The sequence below is a fragment of the Ips typographus genome, linkage group LG9, assembly GCF_016097725.1.
Source record: "Ips typographus isolate SLU linkage group LG9, UJ_Ityp_2.0, whole genome shotgun sequence".
Classification (NCBI taxonomy): Eukaryota; Metazoa; Arthropoda; class Insecta; order Coleoptera; family Curculionidae; genus Ips; species Ips typographus.
Window position 1 is genome coordinate 4034439 of NC_138430.1, and position 21070 is coordinate 4055508.

At 33.4% G+C, this 21070-nt stretch overlaps 2 protein-coding genes across 2 annotated transcripts; both read right to left on the reverse strand.

The window, feature by feature from the left end:
• Positions 1-2452: 2452 nt before the first annotated feature.
• Positions 2453-17088, reverse strand: LOC145733640 (structural maintenance of chromosomes protein 3-like). The gene is made up of 16 exons (XM_081986557.1): positions 16985-17088; positions 13756-13824; positions 13588-13702; positions 13390-13529; positions 11972-12142; positions 11624-11917; positions 10661-11115; positions 10377-10610; positions 9496-9647; positions 9192-9445; positions 8535-8685; positions 8236-8478; positions 7849-8183; positions 5790-6277; positions 5530-5738; positions 2453-3058 (listed from the first exon to the last, which is right to left on the reverse strand). Exons 2-16 carry the CDS (start codon positions 13768-13770, stop codon positions 2682-2684), a joined length of 3633 nt encoding a protein of 1210 aa, XP_081842683.1. The 5' UTR covers positions 13771-13824; positions 16985-17088; the 3' UTR covers positions 2453-2681.
• A 456-nt stretch (positions 17089-17544) lies between these two features.
• On the reverse strand, positions 17545-18396 carry LOC145733528 (uncharacterized). The gene is made up of 3 exons (XM_081986391.1): positions 18237-18396; positions 18027-18152; positions 17545-17970 (listed from the first exon to the last, which is right to left on the reverse strand). Exons 1-3 carry the CDS (start codon positions 18292-18294, stop codon positions 17717-17719), a joined length of 438 nt encoding a protein of 145 aa, XP_081842517.1. The 5' UTR covers positions 18295-18396; the 3' UTR covers positions 17545-17716.
• Between the last annotated feature and the right edge of the window lie 2674 nt (positions 18397-21070).

A 21070-nucleotide genomic window follows, 5' to 3' on the forward strand; every position in this document is an offset into this window, starting at 1 on the left:
ATAGTTCTGTCATAAAACTGATTGATTCGTATTTTTTCCTCTTATTTGGTCAATTCAATCAAACTGAATTGATTCATCTTTTCCTCCCGTCTGCGTGATTTCATCTCTCATGTAAGAATTCATGTAGCAAAACTGTGTTTTAAGTAATGAATGAATAGTCAGGTTATTTGAATTCATTATTTAGGAATACAACAATCATATAAATCGTCACAACTACTGCCATCCTAAGAATAATACAAAAATTTCAGTATTTCTAGAACAAACCACTAAAAGCCTCATTTCATCAAATTCGTCTACCCAGTATTCAAGACTTTAAACACATCCTCACCGGAATAATGGAAAGCATTTCCTAATGGATGCATTAGGCAACTTGTGCGTGTTATCCTGAGATGGGTAATTCAGTCAGTAAAATGATTTATAGCGATTTTAATGTTGACAAGCATGGGCACTTTATGGACGTGTGTTGTATTAAAATTTAAATTATAAAAGCGTGTTAATTTTCTAGTTTGATGGAGTGAAACTAAGTTGTAAGTGACTTGAGGGTTTTCTCAGTTATTTTTGAATTAGCAGACATCAATAAATTAGTATATTACATAACATGTGTTGTAAGAAGCATTTTAACAATAAGATATAATTCCATGAGTGCTTTTCAACTAACTACTGGAAGCATTTCATTTCTAACTCGTGTGTGATAACACAATTAAGTTTTTGCAGTAATTCTACACATTTTTCATAAAAGAAAGTTGCCTCTAACTTTACTCGTTTCCCGTTGAGGGCGCCTCGGGTTACTTAGGCAAAATCTTAAATATCTTGAGAACGGATAAGTATTATTTAATGAATTAATAGCTCTTTAGAAAGGTATTTTTTTTGTTTTACCAGTTGGTTTGTTAAACCATTTCAGTTGCTATAGGGCGCTTTCTGAATATATGGCACTAAATGGTATATGGATGTCTTCAATCTAATTAATTCTAGTATTCACCATAAATGTATTGATTTTCTTCCAATATATATCAGTGACAAAAATCTTTTGCCTTGTTCCACCTTTGGGTTTGTTTTGTCAATATTCTTATATGTGTCATATCAATAAATCATGTATCAGTTGAATGAAGGAGAAATCCAGTTTTCCTTGCAAATGCGTAGTGTAAATAGTTAATGACGGATTCGGTGACAATTTGTGGATATAATTAATTAATATGAGGACGTTTTGTTGTAATTTAATTTGCAATGTTTCAGTTATTGACAGTGCCCTGAACTAAATTCTCCACTCAAAATCATTTTCAACTGGTAAAGTTATACATTTTTGGTTTATCGAACAAAACCATTGATTAATGTTTATTATAACGTTTGTTCTTTCGAAAAAACTTAATTTTGTAGCCATTACTTCTTAGTTTCTTAAACTTTGTCATTCCTACTAAAACTACGTTTTTAAGCAATTCGTGGCGTCCTTCTTGAATAAGTTTTTCAAGAGGGTTACGCGCAGCCGTTTTAATAACCACCAACGCTCTTGCTCTTTGGTTGAGTAAGGTTATTTCCTGGAACCATGCGCTCTTTCAGAAAATTTCTGTATGAGTTGGATTCATTCTACAAGAAAATGTTGGTTGAACCTAAAAAGAACTTTTTTGATTTGATATTTTTTTATGACGAATAATAAATTTACTTTTAGTACGCCCATGCCTTGAAGGTTTTATCTTTGGTATTTCTGCAGTGATTACAGATAGTACCGTGAATGATATTGTACCGAGTGGTTCACTTTTAAGTTGACATGCATTATGTCATTTTGCTGAAAAATACAGTTTAAAAAAACGGATTTTTGTCATAACCCTTGGAGCAGTTTTGATCAAATTTGAAACAAGCTCTTTAAAATTAATAATCATTATGTGAAGTTAATGACGTTTGTAAAAATTCTCCAGTGGCGTACATACAGGAAGATGGTTTTCAGTTTTCCACCTTATTGGTCATTGAGTATTTTTCAAAAATGATGATGAAAATTCTGATTTGAAACTTTGTTTACGAGATAATTGCGATCAAAAGATCAAAACCAACCCAACCCAACTTAAAAATACTTGACAAATATTTCCATACCAGTGCAGAGTTGAAAAACTATGTCATTTCCAACATCATCTTTCCAAGTCATAAGTTGGGGTTTCTTTCGGGATCAGGAAACTTGCTAGAAGTTGAGCTTGGTTCACTATGTGGCACAAGGCAGTCCGGCTTTTCCATAATATCACACACAATCTTAGCAATGTGCAATTCGGAGTATTCGGAATATTCAAATTTTAAATTCAACATTGATAGTGACACCACATTTGCTATTGAGAAAGAAATGACTTCCTCCGGCGGTGGATTCTAACGAAATAGCTTTTGATCAAATGTCAAATTTCGTATCTTCCTGGCCTCCCATTTGAGATGGAGATCTAAATTTAGTATGTTACTATAAAAAAAAATTCAACAGTTAATAAGAACAATTAAGTTTATTTGATTAAAGCTTTGGTTTGGTTATAGAATATTAATGGTAATATCTACCTGGAAAAACTGTTTAACAGTTCTCAACATATTTTTTTTCCTTAACAAAAGTAATAATTTTATAATTATCAATACAAAAAAAACAAAAACATTTGCCATACGCTAAATAAATAAATAAATAGGAAAGTTGTATCCAGTAGTTGATCAACAAGAAAATTTTAACCGTGAGTGGGATCAAGCTCGACGAATTCTCTGGCAAACTCCCGAGTCACGGACTCAAAGTGACTCGCCATATTTTGGAACTTGACCGCGAAACACTTGTGCGCATGCACGAGCAACTCAGGACGAAACGTGGTGATAATAAACTGTGCGCTGGACGACAACTCGTGGATCACGTTGGCCAACGTTTCACGACGTTCCTTGTCCAAAGCGCAATCGATTTCGTCGAATAAGTAGAAAGGGACGAGATTGCATTTTTGAATTGCGAATATTAGCGCCAGCGCCACCATCGTCTTTTGACCGGCCGATAATTGGTTTATCTCTTTTATTTCGACTTCGACGCCTTCTTTGATGAACGTGATACGTACTCCCATACCTAGAAAAAATGAAACCAAACACTATAATGACGTAACAAGTTTGAAAGTTCCAACGGCTTTGACGGTTGTTGGGTTTAGTAACAAGCGCGTAATTGCCATTTTTGTAGACTGCTGAAATGTTATTACCCAAGCCCTCACATTTAATTGTATGTATTTTCAGTGTCTTTTCAAATGTGTTTTTTAATAATTTTTGAGATTTATCCACAAAAATGGCTATTTTAAGAAGAGTTGTTCGATTTTGCTCTGACATCGTGGATGCAATATTTCAGAGGTATGAAATTATGACAAATGTTATACTTTATGGTTTTACTTTCCACTTAACATATGTTATGAGATATGCTTATCTATCTTATTATACGATATGTTAAAAGATCCTCATAGAGCAAGCATTCCTCTAGAAACATATATTAAAGTAAAAAGTACATGTCAATAAGTAATAAGTTTTTAGTTGTAAGGGCGAATTCCAAAACTCACCGGTTAAACCGCTAATCTACCAATTCCTTTCAATTATCATTGAGTACCAGAAATGGAGCGTTTCTAAATTGATCGGTAGAATAAGCGGTATTCTATCGGTAGTAAACCGGAATCACCGGGGTTCACTCCCGGTTTTTCGGTGGATATGACATTTGCCGTCATCCCTAATTTAACATTTAAATAATTAATAATTTCGGTTCCTGTTTGATCAAAATGGGTTTTTAAGGAACGGAAATAATATTGTCCTGCAAAACATCTATAGTATGTACATACTCACTTGATTTAAAAAAAGTATAAGTTGATGTTAGGTTTTAACAAATGAAATACATACAGTGCGTTTTTTTTAACGCGCAACATAGGATTTTACGTGTTAAATTTTTAAGCCCATGTTAGACCATGTTGTTTTGGAACTACAAGTGTAAAACTTGACGGGTGTGTGTTTAGTACCTTGAAGCTTAAGTAAGTTTACCAATTTGGTCTAAAAAGTGTTTACAAACTAACGAAAAATTATCTTTTTTCGAAAAGATTTTATCTTTCCATGCTCCCTGTATGCATGGTAGGTGCTTGTTGTTTTTGATACTGGCACAGCAGGTAGCAGGTAAAATTTGGTGTAGAAAGTAAAACAGGTTGGTCGAAATGCGAATATTCACTTTAAATCAAGAACTAAGTACAGAAGAAGTATTTTTTAAAATAAATTGTTCAAAGTGACCTCCGTTTGAAACCAAACAGTATCCCAAACGATCATAAAATGCCCTTTTGACGTTATAAATAAATATGTCACTCTACCTGCTACCTGCCCTGCCAGTATCAAAAACAACAAGCACCTACCATGCATACAGGGAGCATAGAAAGATAAAATCTTTTCGAAAACAGTTGATTTCTCGTTAGTTTGTAAACACTTTTTAGACCGAATTGGTAAACTTACTTAAGCTTCAGCGTACTAAACACACACCCGTCAAGTTTTACACTTGTAGTTCCAAAACAACATGGTCTAACATGGGCTTAAAAATTTAACACGTAAAATCCTATGTTGCGCATTAAAAAAAACGCACTGTAGAAGACACTGAAGAAAATGTAAGTACTTTATTAAATCAACACAGCACAGGAAGTTGGAAAGCATCTATAAATCCACCAAAAAAAATATTAGATATTTTTAAAAGAAGATGGTGTTTAATTGAAACTGTTACTAACACTGATGTGAGTTATGCAAGTATGAATTTAAATGTAGAAATAAATATTAATAAAAAATCATTGTTACTGAATTTACTAATTATTGTATTGAACTGAACAACAATGTCCAAACACTAAAATTATCAGAAAACCAACAATATTCACGGAGTCACAATGGCCGCATTCGTAAGAACATATCGATTAGCAAATTTTCTTATGAATGCACTGAAATACATCGATTACTGATCGAAAAAGCAATTCTTAAACGTCCTTTTGCTCATCGGATTCAAAATCCGATTTTTCGATTGATAATCGATTTGTTCTTATGAATCCGGTCAATACATTTTAAATTTTGGAATTTTGAATCAGGCTGATATTGACAGATGATATATCGATGACAGTCAAAGGAACCAAAATGTTTAATTACCGTAAAAAAATTATTAAATTAGGTTTAACCGGAATTTCTATTCGTCCACCGGTGCAACTAACCGGTAAAATTATCGGTTACTTTTGAAATTTGCCCTAAGTACTTACTTTTGTCAAACTTCTTAATAACGTAGACTACTTAATAAGTAGATCAAATTTGTATCCAATTTGCGTCCCTTAAATAATTGCGTGTAAGAAAGAGAGTTCAATAGCCCGCAACTTACAAAACGAATGCAGTTAGAAAACGTCAAACTCACGATAACACAGTGAATACATTTCTCTCAAGTGACTAAGCCAAAGACTTGGAAGAAGTTTGACATTTTAAGTTTTTTGTACGAAACTGGCATTTAGAACATACTGTATACAAAATTAATCCTGGTGATTACTCTTATAAACTTACCGGTAAACACGTCCACGTTCGTATCTTGCGGAGTGATATCACGACCTTCGTCACTCTCAATGGTATATAGAACCAACTTAGCATTCCAATTTGGCTCTAACTTTTTGTAGACCTCGGTAAAATATTTGCAAACTTGTTTGAAAGTCGTGTGAATCGCTTCGACTTTCCGATGGTCCAATACATCAATCAAACGTGCTATCCCCTCTTTCCTATAAACTTTCTGCTACCCAAAAGTGTACTAGAATCAGTAGAACACTTACCCCTTCTCTACTTTTTCCAACGACTTTTTAAGTTTATCCATCTCGTCGGACAAACTCACAAACTGGTCCACAGCTTTCATGTTAATGGGAATCAACTTCTTCAACTCTGCGTTAATTTCATCAAGTTGTTTAAAAAGCACATTGATGGGCATTTTAATGTATTTATGGTATAAATCTTGCGGTGGCAATGCGCCCATTTGCTTGATTTTTTCCGCGCTCTTCTCGATTTCCTCTTCGAGTAAGTACTGCTTCAAGGCGTATTTCTCTAAATTTTTTGACTTTTCATTAATTTGCTCCTGACACTCTTTTTTGTTTCGGTTGCATTTTTCCAGCACGGATTGTTCGTGTTTCAAGTCATTTTCCATCTCTTTCAGTTTGGTTTCGATGATGCTGAGTTCCTTGTTAACTTTTTCGATTTTTTGATCGATTTCCTCCACTTTGGTTTTGCAGTTGTTTAATTTCCGAATACGGTCCTCCTCAGAAATTTCCTATTGGAATATTTAAAACATTGCGTTAAGTGGGTCTTTATATAACTTATAGTTTACGATTTTTAATGATTATGCGACTTTTGCAATAACAAAATTCGGTGTTACTTATATTTAAAAACGATTAGTTTTTATCAAGAAAAGAATAAATAAAAAGTAAAAAAACAAAGAAGAAGGACTTTTGGTAATATTTTTAACTGCGGCAACCTAACATATTGCCTGAAAATGTGATATTAGTGGTTTTATGAGCCAATTTCTTTATTTTTTATTTCTTATATATTGATATAAAATAATAGTTATTGAAAATAGGCAACATCAAATTTTGTTGCAAAATTGGTAAATCTGCATGTTTTTAGCTAAATTTACGATAGTTTTTGATATTCTAGCCAACACTTTTGGTATCGGACAATTTTTTTCTGTCTAATACAGATTTTCTACGCCCGTATGACCAGGTCGGGTCAGAAAATAAAAATTTTAGGTCATCTTTAAACAATCTAGAAATAATGCTTAAAATTCGTAAAAAATTGACCTAATTTGATAGGTTATAAGTTAGGGAACCCAATCAAAATTTTTAGTTGGCTTCCTTTGAGGTCTCCTGACCACCCTACAACTTCATCGTGACAAAAACATGGAAAATTTCTTCCCCCGGTTAGACTTAAGCAAAATTTTTTTAAAAACTGAAAAAAATCGATTTTCCTGAGCTTATACCAATTTTTTCGAAACCTCCCAAAAAACACTACCCAAATTTTGTTACGTAGTGAAATCAGTGTTATTAAAAATGTTCCTCCATTTTTACCCAAAATGTTCAGTGCGTCTAACCTATTTCCAGTGACACTGACAAATTGTTTGACACCAGCAGGGGTTCACAAAATGTTATAGTCAAATTTTTACCCTTTGAGAATGACGTCAAGCAGGTGAAAAAACACGCATGTCTGGAATTAGATCACAAATTTTAACCTACAAATGCTTTGAAAAATGAGTGATCATGAGAGTTTCAGTTGACATCTGGAAACTGTTTCTTTTCGTACTCGAAAAAAAGCAGCACATTTAGAATTAACATTTGGGCCTTCTCATTGTAGCGCAGCATTTTTATACCTTTGATATTCATTTAAATCAAAGTGACAGTAAATGTCAACGTTTTTAATTTGACAGGACGAGACGACAAAATTAACAACGTGCCTTTTTTGCTAAAATTGTTTATTTCACATGTTTGATATGCGAGAAACAAAGATGTAAAAAGATGACGTCATTCTCAAAAGGTAAAAATCCAACTATAGACTGCATTACTCTACTATAGAGCTCTAAAATTAAACCTTAAAAACCATCAAGCTATAAAGCAATTTATGCTTTACAACAAAATTGCATAAGGTGGTTATTCATGCAAAAACAAATTTCCAGGACGGTTGTTCCTTTTCAACTAAACCTTATTACCAACCTACAATTGTGAATTTATAGCCAGAAAATCACACAAAAAAATCGTGTCAATTAGCAGTCAGTTGTCAAAGAATGAAAAAAATAAATATATAGTAATAAAAAAGACAATTAAAAGAGCGTTACAAACCATAAACACATACCTGTAAGTTGTTCCACAAATAATTTCGTCTTCGAATTAAATTATTACTCAGCAAGTTGTCCAATTTATTTTTTTCGGTTTCGAACTTCATCCTAGTATTAGACGCGTCCTTGTTTTCCTTTTGCAGCTTTTGAATGTCGTCATTCAGCGAATCCACTTGTTGCTGATCAGCCTCTGACAGAGACGAAGACAAGTCTTGGTGCAGTTCCGACTCCAAACTTTCCTTCGTTGTTTGCATGGATTCCAGGCTCAACTTGCATTGCGACAACGATCGCTCTTTAGATACTTGGAGTTTTTCAATGTTGGATAGTTCCTCTTGCATTAAGCGCAACCCAACTGAAAAACCACGATGATTACACAATGTTTGGAAGAAATGTGATTTAACCACCTTTCACGTTGTCGTAAATGTCTTTAGCTTTATTGTTTTTAATCTCAATTTTTTGCAGATCGGTTACGATAGCATTGCTGTTTGCTTCGGTTTGAGCAAGTTGCTTTTCTAATGATTGTAGCTCTCTTTCGCATTGTTGAATCTGCGAAATGGTTTCGGTGCGGTTTTTCTGCGTCTGTAATCGAGACCTAGACGGGTGGAAAAAGCCGCCTGTTAAGGCACCTTTGGATGATACTTGATCGCCTAAAATTTTTGGTTTTTTAACTGTTAAATGGTTGATAGTGATGGTGCAATCCTACCGTCCAAAGTGACGCAGTCTAGACGGAAATTCCTAGCCGACTCAGTGGCCACTTCCCAATTTCTGCATACTAAAATTTTTCCGAACAAATACTTGAAGATCTTATCGTATTTTTGATCGTAGGTTAGTTTTGATACCATGGGAACTGCATCCTACATTAATTGAGTTAAAATACTATTTTATTTTTTAATATACTATACAGGGTGTCTCTGCAATGACTGTGCAACGCTTAATCACTAATTCCTTGGCCAAAAATAAGGTGATCTTTGCACGGCGCCAAAGTTTTCAAATTAATATCAATTTTTTTAAAATAATTTCTAAAAGCGCTTATCGATTTATAAAGTGTATATTTTTGTTACTCCTATATCGATTACTTTAATAATTTATTTGCTGACTTTGATTTGAAACTTTTTTGCCTCTTGCAAAATTATTGTCAGACGCATGGTTTTCCTTAAAAAATACAATATTTTGCAACTCATCACTAAACGTTAAACCGAGACGAAGAAAAACATACGAAATAACTACAAATTAGCTAGACTTTATAACAGAATTTAAAAAATAATAATAATAATTTGTTTCGTCTAGCTAATTGAGAATTACTTTAACTAAAACTAATAAATATAAATATTTATAGTAAAATTAATCCAATAAAACTTACCGGACTAGGAGGATAATGCTGTTCGTGGACATCCAACCGATTCAAAGCCATAAAATTGACCACACCGGGCAATTTTTGCCTATTCAATTCTTTCAAAATCATTGTAGCGACCTGGTCATTTTCAACCACTTGATAAAACAACCTATTGCCGGCAGTAACGTCAACGGCAATGTACATATTTTTTTCGCATTCAAAATTTTCGATCACCGAGCCGTAACACCCTTTAACTATTTCGGCATCTTTGCCACCTCGAGCTAAAAATTACCGTACAGTTTAAAGGCACCAAAAATGAAGTAAAACGAACCTAAAAAAGTGTCTAACACTTTCCTCAGGCTATCCAGACCGTCCCAAATGGCTTTGCCCATCAAAAATTTCAGTTGCTCATCTGTTTTCCTCAAATCCGATTTCAATGAAGAAAGATTTATTTGGACGGTGCTTTCTTTACGCCACAACTCGCTAAAACAGTTTTAGCGTGAGTAATTTAGTAACAGTTCCATTGTAGCAAAACGTAACATTTCTTTGTATGTCTCTAATTAGAAATTTCTATTACCAATGTCCCCAAACAGCAAAATCAACATAAGTCACATTATAAACCACCTAGAATTCTCATTTTTTGTGGAGTGTTAGACTATGCAGGAGCAGCAGGTAAAAAATCAGGTCACTTATGAAGGCTTCTGGCAGTTCTAGTACAATCTTGGTAAGTTTCGACAATTTTAAAATATTTGCAGAAAGTTTAAGACATTTAAATGAGTTTTCTGAAAATTTTAGAATATTTCGGGAATGTTTAGGACACTTCTAGAGGCTTCTTAGAAAATTCAGACCACTTATAGAATTTCTGGCTAATTTTAGAATATTCTTGGAAAGTTTAACACATATAGGAGCTTCTTACAATTTCAGAATATTCTTGGAAGGTTTTGGACACTTAATAGAAGCTTGTAATAATTTTAGAATATTCTTAGAAAGTTTAGGACATTTAATAGAAGCTTGTGGTGAAAAATTGTGTTCGCTAACGACAAATTGGGCATAAATGACATTCTACATGCTGTAGAACATTGCATTTTAGTGGACTAGTGGTTCAGACTGTGCAGAATGGGTAAGTAAAAACACATTGAAAATAATCACAATTTAAAAGGTTCAGAACCTTGATTTTTCTAAATGTCTGTAAAATTCCAAACATAAACTTACTTTTTAGTTGCTTGATGTTGGTCCTTGCTCTTTTTCAGTTCGTCACAGTGTTTGTTGTAATCGTCAATGTAATCCTTCTGCCGTTCCAGTTGCTGACCCTGCTCCTCCATTTTCTTCATCAATTCTTCAATTTTCTGAGCGTCTCTGGTCTTTAAATCACCTTCCAGTTCATCCTTATAATCCTTCTTGTTCTTTATTTGTTTGTTGAGCGACTCGAGCTCGTTCTTAATCCACCTGCAAAATTGCGTTAGCTCCGCCCTGTTTGAAATCAGTAAAAATAAAACCTGTCCCGATCTTCTTTTGATTTGAACTGACTTCCACGTCCATGTTTGGCATATAGTTCGTTCCTTTTCTGCTCTTTTAAAGCTAGTTCTCTCGAGCACTCTTCTTCGCGTGCTTTCATCTCTTCGTACAACGGCTTAATCTTTTCTAGTTCTGCTTCTTTTTTTTTGATTTTTTCTGTTAGTCGGGCCAGCTCGTATTCGGCCTGTTCTTTCGATTTCTTATCGCCTTGTAGCTCTTCGGACAAGTCTTTGATGTCAAAATCCAATTTGGTTTTTTGCTTGATCAGATGTTGATAGTCAATGCTAAGAATGTCCCGTTCCTCTTTCAGAAACCTCAGTTCCTTGTTTATTTCTTTGATTTTCTTGGTTAAGGTTTTAATGGTTTCTTGGGCGACATTCAATTTTTCTGCCAGTTTTTGTTGCTCTGAACCTGACTGGTCTCTTTGGCATTTCAACTGAAATTATATAAATGATTTCAAAATAACATGAAAACAGTTTTGTAACTTTTTTATTTCTGTAATTAAATTTACAAAAATGTAAAAACAAAACGCTTACCAACTATAAGTTTTATTTAGTCAATAATGTAATGTTTTTAGGAAACTCATTTTCAATTTCTGGTTAAGCCTAGTCTAGACGATACTTTTTCCACAATTTGCCTGCTCAATCTTAAAATAGTTAAAATGGAACAAAAATCTTTTTTTTTTCGCATTTTTCTACTAGAATCTCGCATTCCTCTCACTATATTTTTTAGACTTAATACGCCAAAGACGTGGAGAACTAATATTATGAAATAAACAACCGTCTAGTAACATTGTACAGAATTGAAAAAAGTTGGGATATTAAAACCGGTTTTCTAAAAATACTGAAAGACAGTTTTTAAATTGTTCTTAAGAACAAAAGCTCTCAGTTCTGAGACCCTTAACAAAATTACATGACTTAATAAAAAGATATAGTTCTACTTACATCAATTAATTTCTTTTTGTTCTCCGCCTTTAGCGTCTTCTGAATAACGTACTCGAGAGCGCGTCGAATTTGGTCATCCAACTGATACTGTTTCAGTTTCTCTTTCTCTTTTTCTAACCTCGATAATTGTTCCTCCTTTGTCCTGTAAGATTCCCTGATTTTTACAATTTTTTCTTCACTGTCCTTTAACAATTCCATGGATTTGAACTTGCGCTCGTCGTACATCTTGATTCCGGCCACTTCTCTTAACAATTTTAGACGATAAGTATCTGGCGCGGTAGCTAGTTGCATGATCTAAACATACAAATAGATTTAGTGCGTGTGATAAAAAAGTGGAAAATCTGGTACTTTGCCCTGTTTTACAATGTAGTAAGGGTTATCGCAGGAAAATCCAGCTTGTTCCAGCAAATTCACAATTTCGTTTCGGGAACTCTTTTTCTTATTTATGAAGTACTGGTCTGTTTTCGCCCCGATTTCGCGTCGCAAGGAGATTTCTTTCTCTCCCTCTCTATTCTTGATCTGCAAATAAAACAATAGGTATTGGCGTTTCAAGTTAAGAATGCAGCGCCAGTTGAACTAGAATCGGGCAACCCGTTCCTAACCTAACATTATAAATAATATGACACTGTCACTTCATATTTATGAAACCAGTGCTAAATTCCTAACCAAAATCAACGTAAACCAATGAATAAAAAAAATGTAAACATAGCAGGAAGGAGCAATAGCAATCAAAGAGGGGGACAGAAATAAGGGGGAGGCGGGGGGAGTAATATGGCGGCCGTCAACTTCCGGTTGGCACTATCAGATCTAAATTTAATCTTGTCCACTGTACAACTTAATTTAAATTTGCAAAACTCAACTGTTAAAGAACCACAAACAAACAAAACAAACTAACACTATACTACAACAAATACAAACAACAAATTTTTGCGGGTTTGAAACTCCAAACTTTCAATGACTGCGTCAATTCAACTGCGCAGTAGGCGAATGCGCAATCAACTTCCGTCCCCCTCGCTTAATGCACAAACGGGTTATAATTTGTATTATTGTTACCTCCTGATACTTGTTCTTTTTACTCATTGACGTAAACAAACGGAGAAATGACAGCTGGAATGCCCGAAACTGTTCTCCAAACTGATCACCAGAGAGAGAGAGTACCTCTTATCTTGAAACGCCATTTTTAATGCGGTTGGGATTGTCATTGGGCTTGATTTATTAGCTATGCACACTAACTGCCTTATACAGGGTGTGAAAGAAGTGCGTGCAAAAAAGTGAAATTAAAAGTTACATAATTTTTAAAGCAACTCCATCACCAATAAGACCATACAGGGTAGCTAGAGACAATCAAAGTGGGACAAGAACGTGTCCAAAAAAAGAAAAGTATTAAATTACAGTCACTTAACTAATAAATATCTACATTTTAAATTAAACTGTTAATTTTTTCGAAAAACATTCGGACACGTCAACGACTGCGTTTCTTTTGAATATAATTTTATGTATACCTACAAGGTGGCCCAAAAATAAGTTACGATCATGAACTTAAGATTTTCAAATGCAAGCACCTATTTTTTATTACATTTTGGAATTTTAAGTTTCATGTATCATGTCCAATATCTATCCACAATGGTTATCAAGATATTTAACATAATAAGAACCCTGAAATAGCATATTATATATTAGTGGATACCTCAGTATAGACTCCCAATGTCAAAATAATTTAACACAAAAAAATGAGCCGGATTAATTAACAAAATTCAAGTACTTACAAATATACGATCATCAGAATTGTCTAATATAATTTCTACATAAGCCTTGATCATTTTGGGTCCAAATCCTTCATGAAGCAGGTTCTGCCTTTGTTGAGCGTTAAGATGAGCGTACTCATCGCTTAACACAAACTGTATGGCTATAACAGTACAAAAAAAATCAGTATTAAGTACCATTTCAGCGGTTGAATCACTCACCATTAAAAAAGTTACTCTTGCCTGAGCCATTTCGTCCCACAACTGCATTGTGGCGTGTGTCGAAAGGCCCCACAACAGTCCGTTCGCGATAACTTTTAAATCCTTCAATGATAATCTGAAATATATTTGCTTACTAATGGCCAGCATGAATGGAATAAATTTAACTACCTGTTTAATGTGCATTATGATGAGTTGGGTGGTAGGTCTTTAAAACGTCAAATTGGTTATATGAAGTTCCTGCTCAACAATAGAAACAAAATACATACATTAGCAATCAGTTTACAGTATTTTTGTGATAAGTTATGTATAGTATAAGAAAGGATATTCCACAAAGTACAGTAAAAAAAATATTCCTTTATTGTAAAAACCTAAGTAAGTATTGTTAAATAATGCAAATGCAAAACTTTATTAGTTCTGAACCACCTTTGCTGCTTAATAATTATTAACCCCCATTTGCAGCCATGGACTTTACCCAAACAAGTTGTGAGGTTCAGACTGTGACTTTTTTACCTGTATTGTCACAGTCTGAACCACACTTAATTTAAGCTTGTCTTGATATAGTGCAAATAGGTGTAAATATTATTGTTTCTGTCTTGTCTTTATATTAACTCTAGAATGTTGTTTTAAGAAGACATTTTTTAACATCCTCTTTTTGCTGCCTGGCATTACAGTAATTACTTTTCTCCATGACTGTACCAAATTGTCATTTTCTCACTCCAAGTGTCTTTTACAGGCGATTGATCAGATCAAATTGTGTTTCTGACAGTTCAAACTTTGACCCCGCACTTCTCGCTAACTGTACCAAATTTTATAGTGTTTTTTCAGGTTATCGGATCTAAATTTTCGATGATTATATCAAAAATGTGCTTAAAACAGTTATTTTCTTACTCCAAGTGAATTTTACTGTCGTTTAAACCCTGTTCAAATTTCAACTGATTTAAATATTTGTTGCATGTTGCATCAAAGCAGTTTTTGTTAAATAACTCAAAAACAAAAAACTACAGGAGACAAAAAAAAAAAAAAAAAAAGAAAAGTATAGTGTCACCCTGTAGGTACAGGGTGATTGATTGAATTTTGACCACCCCCTTAACTTACTTAATTTTGATTTTAGCAAAAAACGTTAAATACAAAACTAGTAATTATTTAGGTCTACTTTATTCTTAGATGAACAGTTAATATACAGGGTGTCCCAAATTTGAGTAACAAACCAAACTTATGTTTTTTTAAATGCAATGACCGACTTTTTAATCGTTTTTCGAATTCTACGTCAAATTCTAGGCCTAATTGATGTAAAATGTCTATATCGATATTCAACTGTTTCCGCAGCAGCGTCCTTGATTGATTGAATTCTGACCACCCCCTTAACTTCCTTATTTTTGATTTTAGTAAAAAAACTTGTTTTATTAATTTAGATGTAGATATTTAAGATTTAAGTCTACTTTATTCTTAGATAAGCAGTTATTATACAGGGTGTCCCAAATTTGAGTAACTAAATTAACCCTTAATCACATAGTCGAGTCAACATGGTTAAAGTCAAGGACGGTAAACAGTACAGGAGTGCTTAATCCCATAAGCGCAATCTTGCCGGTATCGGCTCGGGCCGGTGACGATTTTTACGTCACCATGGGTCTCTCGCGTTTGCGCGATTGTTTTGCGCGATGCGCGATTGCAGTCGATCATTCACGAACATGATCTCGTACATAGCATCTCGGGCGAATATTTAGCGTATTGTGCACCCGAAGGCCCACTGTGACGTCAGAATTCATTCGCCGCCGGGAAACAAAATCGGCCGATCGAGCAATCCTGTACTGTTTAATATCCTTGGGTTAAAGTAACAGATGCTGCTTTGGAAACAGTTGAATATCAATACAGACATTTTACATCAGTTAGGCCTAGAATTTGACGTAAAATTCAAATATCAGATAAAAAGTTAGTCATTGTATTTAAAAAAAACATAAGTTTGGCTCGTTACTCAAATTTGGGACACCCTGTATAATAACTGTTTCTCTAACAATAAAGTAGACATAAATATCTACTAGTTTTATATTTAACGTTTTTTGCTAAAATCAAAAATAAGGAAGTTAAGGAGGAGGTCAAAATTGAATCAATCAAGGACGCTGCTGTGGAAACAGTTGAATATCGATACAGACATTCTACATCAATTAGGCCTAGAATTTGACGTAAAATTCAAATAACGTATAAAAAGTTGGTCATTGTATTTAAAAAAACATAAGTTTGGTTTGTTACTCAAATTTGGGACACCCTGTATAATAACTGTTTATCTAACAATAAAGTAGACCTAAATATCTACTAGTTTTGTATTTAACGTTTTTTGCTAAAATCAAAATTATGGAAGTTAAGGGGGTGGTCAAAATTGAATCAATCACCCTGTACGTACGCAATTTTTAAGACAGAATTTCTTACTCTTTACCACTGGAAAAAAGAGCTCAAAACGGTTCTATTAAGTGGTTCAAACACCCTAAACTCCCAAAAATAACTGAATTACAGGATGTTCAAATTTCAAACCACAATTTCAACTGAATTGATAATTGGTTGCATCAATCCAGTTTTTTCTAAATAACTCAGAAATGATGAAAGTTACAAAAAATTTGTAACCCCCATTTTAAAACAGCAAAAATGTTTGTAAGGAACTCATTCATGCAAGTTTCACAGTCCGTCAGTGCAGCTACTATACAGGGAGTGCATAAAAAAAGTGTCACTAAATTTTACTTTACCTTACCAGTAAATAACCGATCACGGTAAACTTACGCCCATCATTACTGTTTGCTCAGTTTGCTGTAATTTGTTTTAGCTTTTAAGTGAAAAGCCGACATTTTCCCACAATGCACCTAAATTCACTGCCATTAATGGCGCGCGAATATAAATGCGGCCAATAAACACATTGGCACGTGGCACGTGGTATTCTACCACGCGCTGCCATTGGTCATTGGTTAAAATTTGCGGGAATTCACAATTGCATGACTGCTGCGCCATTTGTAAATTTGTACTATTATACTTTAAGTTAAGACTGTGACTTTTTTCAACTGTATTCTACACAGTCTGAACCACACTTAACTTAAGAAAAGAAAATTGAATTTGGCGTGATTTGAAACGAAATGACCCTCAAAATAGGTACAATGACTGCCCCAAATACCCCATTTTGAAATTTTTTGACTTGGCAAAATTTGCATCTACAGGCCTCAAATAATGATATGTTTAACTTGCTGCTGAAAATAAATCCACATTTACTGTGCAAAGAAGGAGAAATTCTTTAATTTGTTGTGTCTGTAATCTTATTTATTCTTAGGAAAAGTTTGAATCCAGGTTTGTTAAATTTGAGCAACATTAAACAACCAAATCCAGAAAGCTACGGTTTGTACCAAGAAACTGAACTTACCAGTAGAACTCGTGTAGACTGCTCACAATAGAAGATTACACTAAATTGTAAGAATAATCGGAATTTAATTACTAAAACACAAATAAAAATCACATCAAATTAGAAGAACGCCGTGCATAAAACACATCCACGAAAAATGCCGACAATACCGGTTGAGTTGAGTGGGAGAGAGAATGGGGGTCAGCCGTTAAAAAGATTTGACAATCATTTTTGAATTATACTGGAATTTTCGCGCCCTTTACAAATACGGTTTTAACTATATAATTAGAACAAACATAAATTCTGTAGACAATTAATAGTGCAGAACGACAGTTCCAATACATGAGTAAAACAACGTTAATACCTACAAAGTGAATTTGAGAGTTCCGGAAATATTTACAAAAAACGATATTATTTTTTCAAATTTGACACCTTGTATCTCGAAAAAAGGGCATTTAAGAGGGTTGTTTATAGGAACTTTCTCCTATTTTGCATGTTATCTTAGGATATTTTGTTCAGTAATTTTACACTTAATTCAGTTCACTATGGTGAATGGTTACTCTCTTTTAATGAAATAAGAATAAGCTGAGACAATTTATTACTTACTAATCTTTCTAAATATAGTAGAATAAAAAAAAATCACAGTGAATAACAATTTTTTAAAGTAAATGTAAAATACTAGAATAAAGAAAAAACATACTAAACGTCCTAATTAATGAATAATTTAATAATCAATTCTATATGGCATTATTATTATATTCTGTATATCAACCCAAACATGCAAAACAAAAGCAATGAAGAAATGACTTTTAGAGAATTTCCATGACTGGGTTTATCTTGTCGTTTGTTGCAATTATCACCGGCACACGTGTAACACGTGCTGGGGATAATGGTCACACCTCGATGAAGATCTTTCTGGGTTTTAAAGTAACTGTCACATTCCTGACCATCCATTTGGGGAAAGCAAGACTGCATGTTGTTGTAGGTTTTTAGTTGTCCAGTTTTAACTAAAAAGAAATGTACATACCTACTAAAAACCTCATCTTTTAAACATTTAACTTACTTTCATAGGTTGCAGCTAGGCAAACACTATTTCCTGGACACTTTCTTACAGTGCCTATACCGTTACATCCATCTTCGTCCAGTTGTGAAGTTGATACATTGCATGAGTAACAATCCAAACAACTTCCTAAAGTTGGTATTGTTAAGCATAATTAATGAAGTAGATGATGTCCAGCTTAGAATTAAAACTCTGGAACAGCTCCATACATACCTGAATGAACTAATACCAGCATGATTATGAAACAAAAATTCATACCATGAAGATCCATTGGATAATTTCTAAATTTAATCCACGCCAACTGCAACAACTAGTGAAACGGCTTGAAATACACTAAAAACAAAACCTCCAAACTGGTTTTTATTAATAGAACGTTTATTTACTTGTCGTCAGTTGTAATTTTTTTATTATTAAGATGCCCACACATGTTTGATCTTTGGACGTAGTTTCAATGCTTGAAGAACAATCTGAAAATCAATCAATTGATGTTCTATACTAATAGAAATAAATGTAATATGTATAATAATAATAATGTTTATTTATTTCAGATGACATATTTATAATACATAAAATGCACTGAAAGTAATTAAAATTAAATTTATAGGATAGGGCTGATTGATTACTTATCTTAGGTACTATAATTATTTAAATAATCTGATCTAAGGCTCAATCACTACTTAGATCAGCTTCTAATTTGCAGTTTGCTATAATAATCCTCTACAACAATATGGCTCCATTTTAATTAACAATTTTAGCTCTTTTTTGAATGATATTACATTGGTTTGATTTTTCAGTTGATTTTAATCAACTCTTAATTGCTCAATTTTTCTCCAATTTAAACTTCCTTATATCTCTTCAAATAACCGAGATCACCGTGGTGAGGCTCGTAAAACGGGCACATGGTATGTCCAAATTTTATTACAATTTTAAATTTAATTTCAATTGAGAAATTTGCAGTTGGGAGAAAACTAGTTTCAAAGTTAGCATTTGTAATTTACCGCTAAAATTTTTCCATTACTATTATTTTACCCATTACTAATTATTTTATTTTAATTATTTTTTTAATTTACCAGGATCGATTTTTACTAGAAAATATGAATTTAATAAGGTAATTCAGATTGGTAACTGGCATCCCATGATATTCGCCACACTGTCGTGATATGGATATAAAAGAAAAACTGAGTTAACAATTAAACAGCCAATCTTCTTAAACAGTTAATTAACTAATAATTACAGTGTAAACCAACTACAACTTTATCATATTTCCTTTATTGTTTTGATGTTGGTTTTGCATACATTTCTTAATTCTAACGGACCATCAAACGATCAAACCATGTCAGAATACAGTAATTTTACCATAATCTTAACAACACAAAATTCTGTTCATCTTGAGTTATGCACTATTCTGAACTGACTAACTTTGAGACAATTTAGAGTTGTTAGTAAACTGCCTTTTCTTGAAAATCAGACACAAAGAGAATATAAAGCTGAACAATAGTTCTGTCATAAAACTGATTGATTCGTATTTTTTCCTCTTATTTGGTCAATTCAATCAAACTGAATTGATTCATCTTTTCCTCCCGTCTGCGTGATTTCATCTCTCATGTAAGAATTCATGTAGCAAAACTGTGTTTTAAGTAATGAATGAATAGTCAGGTTATTTGAATTCATTATTTAAGTAATCTAATTTAGGAATACAACAATCATATAAATCGTCACAACTACTGCCATCCTAAGAATAATACAAAAATTTCAGTATTTCTAGAACAAACCACTAAAAGCCTCATTTCATCAAATTCGTCTACCCAGTATTCAAGACTTTAAACACATCCTCACCGGAATAATGGAAAGCATTTCCTAATGGATGCATTAGGCAACTTGTGCGTGTTATCCTGAGATGGGTAATTCAGTCAGTAAAATGATTTATAGCGATTTTAATGTTGACAAGCATGGGCACTTTATGGACGTGTGTTGTATTAAAATTTAAATTATAAAAGCGTGTTAATTTTCTAGTTTGATGGAGTGAAACTAAGTTGTAAGTGACTTGAGGGTTTTCTCAGTTATTTTTGAATTAGCAGACATCAATAAATTAGTATATTACATAACATGTGTTGTAAGAAGCATTTTAACAATAAGATATAATTCCATGAGTGCTTTTCAACTAACTACTGGAAGCATTTCATTTCTAACTCGTGTGTGATAACACAATTAAGTTTTTGCAGTAATTCTACACATTTTTCATAAAAGAAAGTTGCCTCTAACTTTACTCGTTTCCCGTTGAGGGCGCCTCGGGTTACTTAGGCAAAATCTTAAATATCTTGAGAACGGATAAGTATTATTTAATGAATTAATAGCTCTTTAGAAAGGTATTTTTTTTGTTTTACCAGTTGGTTTGTTAAACCATTTCAGTTGCTATAGGGCGCTTTCTGAATATATGGCACTAAATGGTATATGGATGTCTTCAATCTAATTAATTCTAGTATTCACCATAAATGTATTGATTTTCTTCCAATATATATCAGTGACAAAAATCTTTTGCCTTGTTCCACCTTTGGGTTTGTTTTGTCAATATTCTTATATGTGTCATATCAATAAATCATGTATCAGTTGAATGAAGGAGAAATCCAGTTTTCCTTGCAAATGCGTAGTGTAAATAGTTAATGACGGATTCGGTGACAATTTGTGGATATAATTAATTAATATGAGGACGTTTTGTTGTAATTTAATTTGCAATGTTTCAGTTATTGACAGTGCCCTGAACTAAATTCTCCACTCAAAATCATTTTCAACTGGTAAAGTTATACATTTTTGGTTTATCGAACAAAACCATTGATTAATGTTTATTATAACGTTTGTTCTTTCGAAAAAACTTAATTTTGTAGCCATTACTTCTTAGTTTCTTAAACTTTGTCATTCCTACTAAAACTACGTTTTTAAGCAATTCGTGGCGTCCTTCTTGAATAAGTTTTTCAAGAGGGTTACGCGCAGCCGTTTTAATAACCACCAACGCTCTTGCTCTTTGGTTGAGTAAGGTTATTTCCTGGAAC